This window comes from Manihot esculenta, chromosome 18, assembly GCF_001659605.2.
Source record: "Manihot esculenta cultivar AM560-2 chromosome 18, M.esculenta_v8, whole genome shotgun sequence".
Lineage (NCBI taxonomy): Eukaryota > Viridiplantae > Streptophyta > Magnoliopsida > Malpighiales > Euphorbiaceae > Manihot > Manihot esculenta.
The window spans coordinates 3,337,191-3,351,827 of record NC_035178.2 but is presented as its reverse complement, the minus strand read 5'-3'; the positions used below and the strand labels follow the sequence as shown (position 1 = coordinate 3,351,827).

General features: G+C 34.2%; 1 protein-coding gene and 1 pseudogene across 4 annotated transcripts; both read right to left on the bottom strand.

The window, feature by feature from the left end:
* Positions 1-143: 143 nt before the first annotated feature.
* LOC110607173 (bZIP transcription factor 23) lies at positions 144-4,891 on the bottom strand. 4 transcript variants are annotated; one of them, XM_021746263.2, is made up of 5 exons: positions 4,738-4,891; positions 3,134-4,188; positions 2,156-2,227; positions 2,015-2,044; positions 144-538 (listed from the first exon to the last, which is right to left on the bottom strand). In XM_021746263.2, exons 2-5 carry the CDS (start codon positions 4,175-4,177, stop codon positions 464-466), a joined length of 1,221 nt encoding a protein of 406 aa, XP_021601955.1. In that variant the 5' UTR covers positions 4,178-4,188; positions 4,738-4,891; the 3' UTR covers positions 144-463. The 4 variants fall into 4 exon arrangements, with proteins under 4 accessions (XP_021601955.1, XP_043809123.1, XP_043809122.1 ...); XM_043953188.1 differs by having other exon boundaries at positions 3,134-4,305; positions 4,738-4,878; XM_043953187.1 differs by having other exon boundaries at positions 3,134-4,310; positions 4,738-4,874.
* A 2,135-nt stretch (positions 4,892-7,026) lies between these two features.
* LOC110606850 lies at positions 7,027-12,824 on the bottom strand (annotated as a pseudogene).
* Positions 12,825-14,637: the final 1,813 nt, after the last annotated feature.

Sequence of the window (14,637 nt, the reverse complement as noted above, 5' to 3'; positions counted from 1 at the left end):
CAAACATGCATTTGTGAAGAGTATGCAGTTAGCTCAAGTAAGAGATGGCATTCCTTCCCGAAGAACAGGCAAGGGATGCACGTTGGACTCCTCCCCTTCGGGACCTGTTCAAAATCTACACAAAACAACAAAAAGGGCAATGATAAACAGAAATTCCAAAAGGTTTTAAATTAGAAACTTCTTTGACCAAAAATGGACATGCTTTCAAACATATATGAAATTGCAACTCAGATCAAATGCATTTACTTCCCTTCCACTGCTATACCTAACAAAGAAGTTCAGAAGAGAAGCAAATAGACAACAGATATTGGTTGATTTAATCTACAACAGTAAAACTCTCATTTGTCATCGTCTGTAACACTCCCTCCTGCTTAATCTACATAAATAGAGGCGTTTCCCAAATATCTACACCCACCTACCATATGTAATTTTCAACTGTATTATCACAATACTCTTCTGCACTTTACCATGGACCGGTCTGAGTCCTCCTCAAGCAACGTTTCTTTACTCCCTGCTGCTGATTCATCATCTCCATCACCTATATAATATCACCAAATTACTTCAACTTCTGAAAGAAAAAATTATATGAAAAGCATTTTACAACTTATTAGATATGGAAGCAACTTTTTCTTTATCCATCTTTTCACTTCATAATTCTTCAAAAGCCAGAACCTCAAGAAGAGAAGAGAACCAGTAGTGTAGACTATGAGATGCTTATTTTAACTTTATATTTCCCAGTCAATGCAAACAAATGAGTTTGTAGCACAAGATATGATATAAAATTCCTATCAGCACAAAATGTCTGAATAAGTTTTTTATGTGTAACTGCAGGAAACCGCAGGGTGAGAACTGAAGTTTATAGCCAATTGTTCTATCATTAACAAAGTAAGCTTGATTTTTCTTTGGAAAGGGACATTCGAGCATAGCACAACATTCATGTTCTGCAATAAGTAATATTCAAAACAAATTCCTAGGGCATGTATAAGTAAATTCCGTATAGAAGGGCTTTAATAGCATTCTGTGACAGCCAGCAGTGGCCATCAAGTTGAGAGTCTATGCTAGACAGCACTTCATTCACCTTTTTTCCAGTTCAGCAAAATTCAGTCATTTAAGACTCCGACTACAAGCAGGGAACAGTAATTCAAATAACAGCTGACCAGAGATTTATCCCCTTGAACGGCAAGATGCAAAATCCATAAGCATTTGTTCTGCTTTTCAATTTGAATCTCTAATATAATCAAGTAGGAGCATACTGGAGATTTATCCCCTATATACATGTTATGAGCAACTATTAGGCACAAGATGAATACAGAGAAAGATCACTCGGTGCAAATAAAGACTAGAATAGCTATAGTTGCTACACATGTCAAGTAGCCAAGAATCAATGAAAAGAGGCTTTTCTAGATAAGTGCATTGATTGTTCCAAACTTATCAAGACAAAAGAAATCAAGGACAAGTCTATGTATTTTGGGAAACTCAAGCAAGGTGTCTAAAATTGACCGTCTAATTTACTTCCTAACCTTTGGCTATAGATCAGCAACAATCAGGTTACAAGTTAATCGTGGTCAGTTAAATTAAATCAAATGAAATTTCATCCCAACTCAGAAACAATTTTACCAACTGAAATCGTCAAGTGCACTATCCTCCAACTTTGGCTGGTAAATGGTAACTATTAAGGGGGATCCGTGAATAAATGCTGTTGCATTGTCTGACTATGCTACCTCCTCGATAGACGACTATTTTTTACTCCCTGTATCTTAACTATCACATCTAAATTCCTTCACACAAAAAGAACACTATTTACTAGCCAGAGATTGCCTTCTTGCAAGGCGAAACAGATGGTGAGTGGTTGGTCTGATGTTGAAGTAAAAAAGATACTAGCTGATGTCAAAATTTATTAACTATTAGATATTTGTTATAAAATTTAGTCATATACTCAAGATAATTAATGATGTTAGGCAGGAAGGATACATTTATCTGGGACAAAGAATACCCAAAAGATAAAGAACCACACCTGATTTTTCTGCATTTCCATCATTGCCGCCTGCATCAGCCAAGCAACAGGCAATAATGGTTTAGCAAAAGTATATAAAATTGTAGCAAGTCGCTTTCAAGGGCAAGCATGTGGAGTCATGCCTAACTAAAGTAAAAGTACCTGTTTCTTTAGCAATTCTTGGTTCTCCTCTTTTAACTTTGCAACTTCTGCTTCCAACTCCATAGTATAAGCCTAACAGCAGCCAAACAAATACACTGAGCATATTTTGAGAAGTAATTTCACATTAATTTTAATCATCAAGATACATCAATATACAATACTTATTATGGTTCATTTCAGAAAAATGCATTGAGGCAAATTATTGATTTGTATAGCTTATGATTTTTTTGGCCAAATACTGGTTCGCTTTCATTTTCTGATCCTTAAACCAAATGTTCCATTACCTTGTAACAAACTGGATCCTTTTTAAGTTCTCATGATCTTGACTTCTCAAAACTTTTCATCTCTTTTCATGTCAGACTCAGATCGCTATGGCATAACCATACTGCCGCATAATCTTTCATGAACTTTTGGCATGCAGCATGGCCATAGATGATAAACGTAGAAGGTTAATGGCTAGCAAAAGTGATGAAGCCACAACAAGATGAAACTTGCCTTGGTTTATCTGGTCCTTTTTCTTTTAACAAAAGCTTTGGCGACATTCTATTAGTTTTCCAAAATAAGTGACATGTAGGATGTTTCAAAAAAATTCATTGCAGCAGAAAAACAAAGGGGCTAAAATCCATACTCCTTCCACCTTTCTTTCATTGAAAGTGCATCCATAACAAAGCAACTCAACTGTCCTGGTATCTTTAAGTCAATAGAATAATAAGGTAGTTATTTCGTTCCCTCAAAAAGTAGTTATTTCGTTCCCTCAATCTATGCTTTCCCCTAGTGCAGTGAACATGCAGCAGAAGCTCATCTAATTATTACATAGACAAACATTGCTGGCTCATCTAAACTCTTAAATTTAAAATAGCACCGTGATTAGGCATGTGTTTCAAATGAATTAGGTACAGATTTCCTACTAGCATAAAGAAATTAGAAGAGCAGTAAACTCATGCTTATGTTCTAAATATGGTGTCAACAAAATTTCACCTGCTTGCGAGCTCGTGACCTTGCAGCAGACTCTCTGTTCTTTATCATCCTTCTCTGCCTCCTCTCAACCACCTTCTCCACAGCACCACTAGCTCTCCTTCCCCTTAGACCTCCATTAAAGACATAAGGAACTGGCGACACTGAAGATGTATCCCCACTTTTAGTAATCCCATCTGAAGACAGCTGGTTTGCAGGTGATCCTGTTACAGCACCTCCTAGCCCAACCATTCCCAAAGCTCCACCCTGCATCAAACCACCGCTGATTCCCTGATCCCCAATCCCCATGATTCCACCCCTCATTCCAGGACTACTTTGCAAAGGCATCTGTGTTGCGTATCCCAAATTAGGCTGCTTAGGAAATATTTGCTGTTGCTGCTGCACCTGGGCCTGATTTGATCTGACCCCATTAACATTCAAAGGCAAATTCGAGGAATGCATAGAAATCTGATTAGTATTATTATTGTTCAGTCCCAGGCTCCTATTCTGCTGAAACCCCATTCCTAAAGCAGAATAAGTCCCCGTCTTCGATAAATCGGCAAGAAAACCACCATTAGCATTAACCTTTGCAGCTAATTGAACATCTTCTCTCACCACCCCAGCTCTAACCAAAAACTCCTCTAAAGTCATCTCCCCTAAAGTCTGCTGCCTCTGGGGCAAATTAGCTGCTGCAGTACCACCTCCATTCCCATAATCCTTCGATATGTCTTTCCACACCTCATCCACAGTCTTTTGGCTGAGGGTTCGCGGCAGGGTCAAAGAGCCTTGGCGCTGCAGATTCTCTTGGGCAGCACCAGAAGAGGCTACCATGCTCTGTGTTTCCTCCGCACTCCATATGTTCTTGAGAAGCTCATCCATGTTCATTGACCCAAAGTCCTTACCTATTCCCCCCATGGTGTTCTGAAATTCATCGAAGGTCAACGAGTAGATAGATGTCTGTCTGGCCAAGGGAAAGTTCCCCGGCGGGCGGGTGGCGCTGCCTGCTCCTCCACCGGCGTCAGCCGAAGGGTCGTTGGTGAAGTTCTTGAAGTTGATATTAGTCCCCATTTCGTAAATATCTGAATACAACAGTGTTAAACAGCTAAAAATGAATCCAATAAACTCGAAGCTCTCAGACGTTCCTGTTCAGTTTCTTGATTTTATCTCTTCTGCGATACTTCAAGTCCAGAATCCAACTTTACTTAAAAAATTTTCAACAAAAAAAATAAAGCGTCACTCAAACTTCAAAATCTCACCAAAAAATTAAATATAAAAAATCCAATATAATAAACTTCATTTATAAAAATACATCATAACACTGACGAAATTCAACATTGCCATGTTCAACCAGAAAATTCAAAACACGAGACACCATCACACAATGCAAAACCCTAGCTTATGGCATTTCCGAAGCAAGAAATTTCAGTAGGTAGAAGAAGAAACAAAAATTAGCAGCTTCAGGTGAAAATTATTTCCAAAAACATAGGCCAGAAACACCAAAAATCGTCAGATCATGCAAAATTAAACTTGATTAATAACAGAGATCAAATACAAATACCGGCCACTTATAAAATTAAAATAAATAAAAAGATAAACAAGAAGGAATGAATAAATAATTTTACTTCTACCTTTCCTATAAAAGAAAAAATATATTTCTCTGCGATTTTGTCTGCAGTTTTTTGGTTCCTTCTTCTTCAAGATTTTAGGGCACGGTGGAAGCGCCAAGTGTCTATTGTCTCTCAATTTTATTATTTTTTTTTTATAAGCTCTTAAGGTTAAGATTTTAATCACTCAATTAATTTACTTCTCACTGCTGTACATGTCCTAATTATCATAATTATTATTAGTGGGCCAGCTGTCCTTGGAGACGTGGACCAATCACCAGGAGTTAGGAGGCTCCAATGATGTGCTGCATTGGACAAATAGGGAAATGCGAGGTGGGATAACGAGAGCCGTCCACGTTGCTTACTGAGAGATAATCATAAAGGGATTCATGTTTTGTGCTGGGAGTGGAAGCACAGTGCGCACATGGGGACCCTAATAAGGGCATTTTCGTCAAATACTTCCATGTTTATCCGTTCCATGCACGTGAAAGCTATGTGCCGACATTGGAACCGTCGCATTTACTTTTATCTGTTTATGAGGGTAGCTAGCCGCAACTATAAGCCTTTGATTCTGATTTATTTGACGAAATTACCCTTGCGTATTTGACTTGGCTGCAACGGGGACAAGTGTCCTAAATGCATGAATAGTCCAAAAATAACAGGAAAGTGCCCTAGGCCCAGGGGCATTTTAAATAATCGGATTAGACAAATTATTTCCATAAATCAATTTCTAATAGGAATAATTTATAGTTTTAGACAATTTTTTTAATCAATTTTTAGAATAAATTAGATTTATTCAAATTAATATACTATCAGAATTTTTTTTATTAATATTAAATTTTTCTTAAATATTTCAGACTCACTTTAAATATTTTAGACTTCAATAAAATTTTAAATTTAAAAAAAATTATAAATATTTTTTATTTTTAAATTATTTTTTAAATCTTTTATAAATATTTTATATTCCGATATAAATTATTTTTTGAATCTCCTACAAATATTTTATATTTCGATAGAATTTTAAATATGAATGATATATTAAATTTCATATTAATTTTAAATAAAAGTAATGCGAATTTATAAAAATTTTAAATATTTATTTTTTTAATAAATTTTTAAAATAAATTAAATTTATATAAATTTAACCGTTTCAATTTTAATGAAAATTGGAGGGATAATAAAGGACCAACTTACCTACGTTAGAACTACAAAACATTTATTATTTATATTTCATTCAAGGTTGTTTGAAATTTTAATATAATTTCCCAAATTAGGAAAGGTGGCTTGACTTTTTTTTTTTTTTACAATTAATTTTTTGTTGATATTTGTATTTAAAACCTTATTATTTTAGAGACACTTTCAATAATAAAAAGGTGAAGCTCATTTCATTCATGCATGAAGTATGTGGTTGTGATTTGGGAAGGATTAGCAAATTTAATTGTAAGTTGTAATTAAGGAATTAATAAGAAAACATGATTAGGGCACCTAATTCTACCAATGAAAAAGATAAGGATAAGCCTCTTGAAAAAGAAAGTCAAACTTTCACCTTATTTTCCATATTGCAGAATTCTCTGTCAATGCCGTCACTCACAATTCAATGTAGCAAATTTAAACTATTTTGTCTCTGTACAATGTACAGCGATCAACGTCATTTCTTTACATAACTAGAATTTTCATAGTATTAAAAACAACTTCTAACTAATTATGCTAATTAATCTTAATCATAGATTTTCGTTTACATCGTCTTGAATTATGGATTGTAACAATAAAACTTATTTTTTTTGAATCATAACAATAAAACTTATTCTCATTTCATCTTCCTTAAAATGTCAATTAATTACACGATATTTTTAAATTAATCAATTGAAACATTAATATTTAATAATTAAAAAATAAATTATAAAAAATTATTTTTTTTATGACAGTTAACTAACCGTTATTTGAATAAATATAAACTATTATAATAATTAGTATTATCGAATAAATCTTATATATATATATAGAATCAATTATCATTAATTCATACCACAATCATTATGTTATTTATTTAAAAATTAATGTATTGTATGTGTCTAAACTATATTAACTAAATTATTCAAATGGAAATAATTAACGTTTAAAAATTTTAAAAATAATATATAAATTTGACTAAATTACATGAGGTAAATTATCTTTGACTTACTGCTATCCTTATCTTGTTAAGGCTTGGTGGAATGGAAGAAGGGATTGAGATGGAATCTCTTAGGTAAGCAAAGAAAGTGGACCTGAAGAAAAGCAAAAGAGAAAAAAGTGAAAAAGTGTGAGGGTAAGATCAAGTGATAATATCTTAAACTAATAAGATTTTATAATTTATAGCGAGTGTTCACAATTAATAATTTTTTATATATATAATTATTGTATTTTCTATACTTAATTATTAATAAAATATATTTATTTTAAAGTCAAAATAAAATCTTATAATTTTGGGCTCTTTTGGTCATGGTGGGCGGAGGCAGGAAATGTGAAAGTTGAGCAAACACGTCAAGCAGTAATTGCACAATAAGTTAAAAACTACAGAATCATGAGAGAATTGTGATGTTTTCAAAAATAAACAATAAATAAATAAAGAGAGATAATTGTGTTGGCATCACCAGATCCACCAACAACATGATTACCCACAATGTTTCTGACACCTGCCCTCACACGTGGTACGAATATATTAAAATTAATAATTAACAATAAAAAACCTTTTTAATAGATGCATTCGTTAATAAATAATAATATTAATGGGATGTAGTGAAGAAATAAATCCACACCGAGCCTGAGCCAGAGAGTTTTGTTGGATTTATGTTCAAATCTCACCGGAACTAACCCAAACTCAATGGCCCTAATCAGATTACAGTCATATTTGAGTGACCATACTACTTGCAAAAACTGTACGGAAGGCTATTATGATCAGTCTGGACAAATAGAGAGATAGAGAGAGCAACAAGAATAGTCAAATCTCATCCCATCCCACTTGAGGTTAAGCCAAGAAGAAGGCTGTACGCAACTTGCACTTGCCACAAGTTAGGACCTTATTAACAATTTGAGAATTCGGAATGATGCCAATCTTGTAGACATATTGTTCTATGAACTTCACATCATCACAATTTGGAAATATCATCTTTGTTTGTAATTCCTATAAATGTTATTTCAGGGCATAAAATACTACACGATTTAGACAAAGAGAAGTAGAGAACAAATCACAAATTTCCTCAACATGCAATGGCATATGTGATCAACTAGTTGAGAGTACTACCTTCATCAACTCCACCTACGTCGGCGGAAATGTCTGAGAATAAAGCTGTCTGCATAGAGTGGATAGTTCTTCCTGATCATGCCCTTGATGCATTTCTAAGAAGAAAATTCAACCAATTGTCCATCTTCTCGGATTATGAACAAGGATCTCGAGGTTTCAAAATCAGGATGATGGCCAACCTATAAATTACAAAAAAGAGACAAATCATCTATGCATCAGATATAACTGAGGGGAAAAAGAGAATGTTAAGAGTCACAATGAACAAGCTATTAAGGGCAAAGTAACTTGGTAAGGGTCAAAAAGTCTTGTTCATCCACACATGCACACACCCCACATCCTGCGCAGGTAGCTTGATGTATCATATAAACATCAAGTCAAGCACCAGAGGGGCTTCTTTCATCGACTTGATCATGGAGCCAACTTCTTAACAGAAGAAAAATGACAAATCTCAGGATAACCAAGGGTCTTTTGAGGCCAATCTATGGACAGCCCAATGCCCCAATAACAAGACCTATGAGTAAAAGAAAAGTGCAGGATTGTAAATCATGCTGCATAAAAATAAGCATCAGATTAGTGCCCGTGTCCTCTCCATTGTATCTATTTGTCATGCGACTTTGATTACCAGCTACAACTGTCCTGAAATTATAAAATTAAAACTTTAAAAAAGATTATGGATGCAGAGGTCGGTCTTAAATTTGGACAAATGAGGTACTTCCTTTGATACTATTTGTTTTTCCAACACTATTTAACCAAGAAACAGGAAGCATGGATATCATCCTTGATGCATAAAGCAGAGTGTACGAAAGAAATGACAGCACCCAAGAATACCAGTCATCCACCCAGCCCCCAAAAATCAAAATAAATAAATAATCCTATCATGTCAATTGGGGAGGAAAGCAAATGAAGCATACTGTAATATAATCAATTCCACATCCAATCTTCTTTTTACACTCTGGATGATATGGAAGCAACCTCTCAACAATGGTTCTCTCGTTCTCTGGACTTAATCTATCTCCATTTTCATATCTACAGTAAAAATAAAATAAAATAAAACAACCCACATGCCTAAGAAAATATGCGTGCATGCGCATATTATATGCTAAAACCTATCACCTCTAACCTTTTCACAACTATTCTTCAGGATAACAAGCACAAAAACCTTCAACATCCAACTAACAATTTATTCTACATCTTTTGAAGGGGTGAAACGGATTATAATGCCGCAGACAAAGATGCCAAATATTTAGTTTACATGAAAATAAGCCATTAAACTATGGACACATAAAGCAGCTCGCTCTTGGCGTTCACATCTTCAATATTAGAAACTCTAACCATCAAACGGTGAGAAAGTCGAACCATATATCAAGTGAAAAGCTAATCAAGAGTTAGCAAATTGACCTCAATGTGATTGTGATCAATAATAAGCAAAGATGAAAACCATGAAACTTGTACTGCCATTTAATGTAGAAGTATCAACAAACATGCTATTTCACTGCCATATGGAATTGAGCACAGGCAGAAACTTCCCGGACAATAATGCCAACTTTATTGAGAATTGAAGCCCAGAGCAGAGTGTTCTAACTAATTCCAGAATAAGAATTTAAGATTAAGGAAGGAAAAGAAAGCATTAACATTAAGGAAGACTAGTCTGCAACTCTGTGAGAAAGAATATTCAATTTGAAAAGGCCAGCACAAAATTTATTCAATTGGACAATACTTACTTGCCAGAGTGAAGAATCATTCTAACAAAGCCAACAAGCGGAACAGTACCCTCTAAAATCTGGTCCTCCAATCGACCTGATAGTACTTTAACAGATCAAGTTGGTCGGACGATCATTTTTTTCTAGATGTCCAGGTCCAACGACCTCCCCAATAGATTAGGTCGGATCCAGCAGACCAAGTGACGACCTCCCCAGTAGACCAAGTCAGACGATTTCTCCAGTAGACAAAGTCGGACGATTTCTCCTGTAAATGAGGTCGGACGACCACTCAACGCAAGGTCGGATGACTTTTCTAGCAGATCAGGTCCGACGACCATTCCAGATGTCCAAGTCTAGGTGGACGACTTCTCCACATGCCAGCTAATAGAAGAGGTAGGAGATAATTTCAGAAGACACGCCAACTGCACAAAATAACAGAAGAATCTTTTTCTCTCTCTTAGCTCACATGTTTTCTGTTGTAACGATAGTTGTACATAATAACGTGTACCCTTTCAGAATAGTCGATAGAACTATATATAAACTCATTCTTATTAGTGCTAACCTGTGCTATATTTCCTCTCTAATTTTTTTTCTTCATTATCACTCAAATGGCAGAAGAATTATCAAAAGAAACAACCTTAGAAACCGTGAATCAAAACAAAAATGAAAAAGAGAATGACAGTAATTTTCTCAAACTTCAAAACTCAACTGGTCAGTACTCCTCTTGTTAAAAAGAACTATTTGTCATAGAAGTAGATCTATGATAATTGCTCTAAGGGTCAAAGACAAACTTGGTTTTATTGATGGCAAACAAAAGGCAACCAAGTGAGTTGGGTGAATTTAATTCAGCAGGAGATGACAATATATATGCAGAACCAAAACTCAGTCACAAATGAGGCAAACTATGTTAATTTCTATAGATTTGAAGGTAAGAATACTAGTAGAAATGGTAAAAATTTCGTATGGATAATAGACTCAAGTGTATCAACTCATATGTATAGTGACTTATCTTTGTTTCATATCATTTCTACAATACCAAATAAAAGTACTATAACCCTACTCGATGGAACATCCAAACATGTTAACCGTTCTAGAACCATCAAACTCTCATCTAAAATAATTCTACAATATGCCTTGTATGTTCCCCATTTTAAACACAACTTACTTTCAGTCAAGTCTTTCTAAATTCTCTAAGTTAACAATAAAATTTTCTTCGGAAACCTACTTTGTACAAGATCCAATGACTGAAGAGGTGCTAGTAGAAAGAAAACAGTAAGAGAAAATCTATATTCTAGTAGATAAAACTCTTACTAGCTGTGATATAGTTGTCAACTTTTGTACTAATTGTACCAAGTTAAACCCTATGCATGAAAGGAATGAAATTTTTCGTTTATACTCTTGTCAAAATTCCTACAAACTATGACATTCAAGACTTGGTTATACATCACATATAAAATTAATTCGTATCTCAGCCATTCAACTAGAAAATAAGGAGAATCAAATGTGTGAAATATGTCCACTTGCAAAGCAACAAAGGCTAAGTTTTCAGAAAAGCAAAATAACTATTAAAACTGTTTTTGAACTAATTCATATTGATTTATGGAGCTTGAATTTAACTCATTCAGTTTCAAATGCAAAATACATTTTGACTATAAGGATGATTTTCTAAAAATCACTTGGACATACCTTTTGCATGATAAATTTAATGTGCATAACATACTTCATGATTTCATCAACATTGATGATTTGAGATCTAATACAAGGGAAAGGGTAGGGTATATACGTGTGAGCCTGGTCTGAATGGTTCAGACCCTCTTCCTTTATTATTTTTTCCTTTTGTCCTCTAGTGACGTCTAACCTCCACCCTACTACAGTACCACATATCATTATCATGTAGAGCCGTACGTATGGACGTACTACCATTTTCTCCTTCGTTAGGCGGCTATTTAATTCCCTCCAGCGCCTGTACCGAATAATAATCCATCACCCATCCTTGACATTTTCAACCTCCATCAACCTTCCCATTCCAATCTGAATGATGACTTTCTTATTCCTGAGCCACTCTACAAATACACAAATAGCCCGAAAATTGAACCTATTCTTCAAACAAATTCAAAAGAACCAAGGGGTAAGTGCTAGAGTTCTAAACTAAACTGGTTAAATACTTATGTGATGAATAATTCTTCACTTGTCGAATCCTCAGTCAACACTTCAACAGAAGCTGGTCCGAGCTAAGGTAATATTAAGACTTGCCGAACTTATCGCTTACTTACAGTCCTTCACAAACATTGTTTATGGTAAATGTATCTACTATCCATACACCTAGTTTCTACTATCAAGCTAGAGGAGACAGTAACTGGATTCGGATTCATGCTATGCAAAAAGATACTCACTACACTATCCAAAGGCAAAAGAGCAATTTTATCAAAATGGGCTTATAAAGTAAAGCACAAACAAGATGAGAACATAGAATGTAAATAATGCATATTTACATGGGTACTTAGATGAAGAAGTTTACATATGTTCATTAGAGGGATATACAAAAGCCAAAGCCAAAGGGGAACAAGTGTAAGTTAATTAAAAGTTTCTATGGATTGTTTATTCATAAAACAAGCAGAAAATGAATATACAACTCTAATTATCTATGTTAATGATCTCTTGATTACATATTCAAAGCAACAACAAATTCTGCATGCCAAATATTTTCTTCCTTGACAATTCACAATTAGAGGCCTAGAATATGCTAAATTTTTTCTAGGGATAGAGATCAACCAGTCTCAAAAAGGAATATTTTTAAATCAACCGAAGTATATTTTAGTCGTTCTCCAAAATACTAGTCTGATCTGCTCGAAACCAGCATCTTATCTATGTCAAGAAGTATCAAACTGGATAATGAGAAGGAGAGCTATTCTTATCAAATAAAAAAACACCAGCTGAGTATTGCTTGAGATTCTTTATTCTATCAAGTTATTTTTGTTACAGACCCATTCCTCATCTTCGTTCTCCATGCAATTTCTCTTACCACCACTGTCTTCCTCATCTTCAGAAATTCCACCGCCCAAGTCCTTCCCCAGAGGAACAATCAGTTTCCTGAGCCCGTCGGGTGCAGTCTTAGGGCGAAAACACAGGGATTAAGCGATGTCGTTAGGAGAAAAGGAATAAGATCATGGGAGCGGCACAGTAAGAGACAGGGTTGAAGTGGCCGGACTAGCATGTTCGAATTAGTGGGTTTGGGTTAGATAAAGAAACCATGTTCATGACCTATCTCGTGCTGTTAGGCACTATGTTACCGGAGTTGCAAATTGCTGCTTGAATTTTCAGTTCTCAGGCGTCATTTGGGTATAGACCATGGAGCGTGGAGGGACGTAGGAGACGAATTGAAGAGGTTAACGGTCGCGTAGAGGAGTGTTAGAGACGGTTAAGCTCTGTCGAAATTTGAAGAAAAAAATATTGAAAGCTAACGTGGGCTGTTCGGATTTTGTTCAGAGACAGAGACCCAACCCGTTTATTATTTTTGGGTTTTTTAAGAGGCTGGGTATAAATAGTTTCAATCTTTCGGGTTGGGCCTGAACCGGCCTTCACAAGCGCACATTCAAATTGAATTTTAAAATATACAAAAATATTCTATTTAAAATATTTTCTATTAAATAAAAGAGGCCTATTTATGATAATATTTTATTGAATTTATTCTGATAGTTGAAACAGTCGAGGTACTCATAAAATTGACTTAGCAATAAACATCAGATATTTTAAATATTTAATAAAATGCATTTGTTGACATGTCATCAAATTTTAAAGTAAAATAAAATTTAAGTATTTGTACATATTTAAATTTCATACACTACATAAATATTTATACAAAATTATGTTTTTATAATATTATTTATAAATTACAGAAATTTGTGTCATAATTTTATTACAGAAATTACAGAAATTTTATGATAATATTTTATTAATAAACTATAAAATTATGTTTTTATAATATTATTTATAAATTACAGAAATTTGTGTCATAATTAAAAAATATTTTTAAGGTTGAAATGTGTATATTTAATAATGTTTAAGATATATTCACATATTTTAAAATGTGTATGATTTGATATTTAAGAAAAATATAATTTTTGTTTATATGGAAAAATTTAGTTTTTACTTTTTTTCATATATTTTTTATTTTTTATTTTTTAGCAGCATGTTTTCATCATATATTTCTTTTTTATTATCCGACGGCTATTTAATTTTTTTCTGTATTAAAATAGGCCAGTTCCGAATACATAGAGGTTTATAGTCTTGCTGATTCATCTAATCGAGTAAGCGAGTTTCGACGTTTTGGACCATGACTATAGTCCGGTGTGTTGGATTGTCATGAGGTTCTGACCTGCTTCTCTCTTATGGGTTTAATAAGGACCGGGATGTTTGAAATCCAATTGTTATCAAGGGTCTCAAGACAATTCGACCTGATCCAATTGAACTGTGTGCTAATGAGTTAATATGCATAATGAGTTATGATAGTTTTTGAATTCGACTCTTCTATAAGGAATTCGACTGTGATTCGAGTGCTAATGACCAACTATTATTGGAGTGTAACATATTTTTTAGTATTCTACTCGTTATTTATTTTATCATATATTAATAACATAATATGTTTTTTTTTTCACTAAAAAAACAACTAAGATAAATAAAATGGTATATCTTATTATTTATTTTTTTTTAGTCACGGGAGAATTTTATTCGTTGGAAATAAAGGAAAAGTTTCAAACCATTAAAAATTAAGACACAACTGCAAACAAATACTAGTTCAAACTCGAACAGCACAATCTGCACAAGTCCTCGAAAAGATGGCCCGATGAAACACACAAACCGGGTAAAATCTGGATCCTTCACAATTTAAACCTTTTTTCCATAAGCCCTGCACCACTATCAGGCTGAATTTAGACCAGGGAATGC

Coding starts and splice junctions, on each gene's coding strand:
- LOC110607173 (XM_021746263.2), bottom strand. CDS start 4,177: ATGGGGACTAATATCAACTTCAAGAACTTCACCAACGACCCTTCGGCT. Junction 2,228..3,133: donor GGTCACGAGCTCGCAAGCAG/GTGAAATTTTGT, acceptor GGCTGCTGTTAG/GCTTATACTATGGAGTTGGA. Junction 2,045..2,155: donor AAGAATTGCTAAAGAAACAG/GTACTTTTACTT, acceptor TGGCTGATGCAG/GCGGCAATGATGGAAATGCA.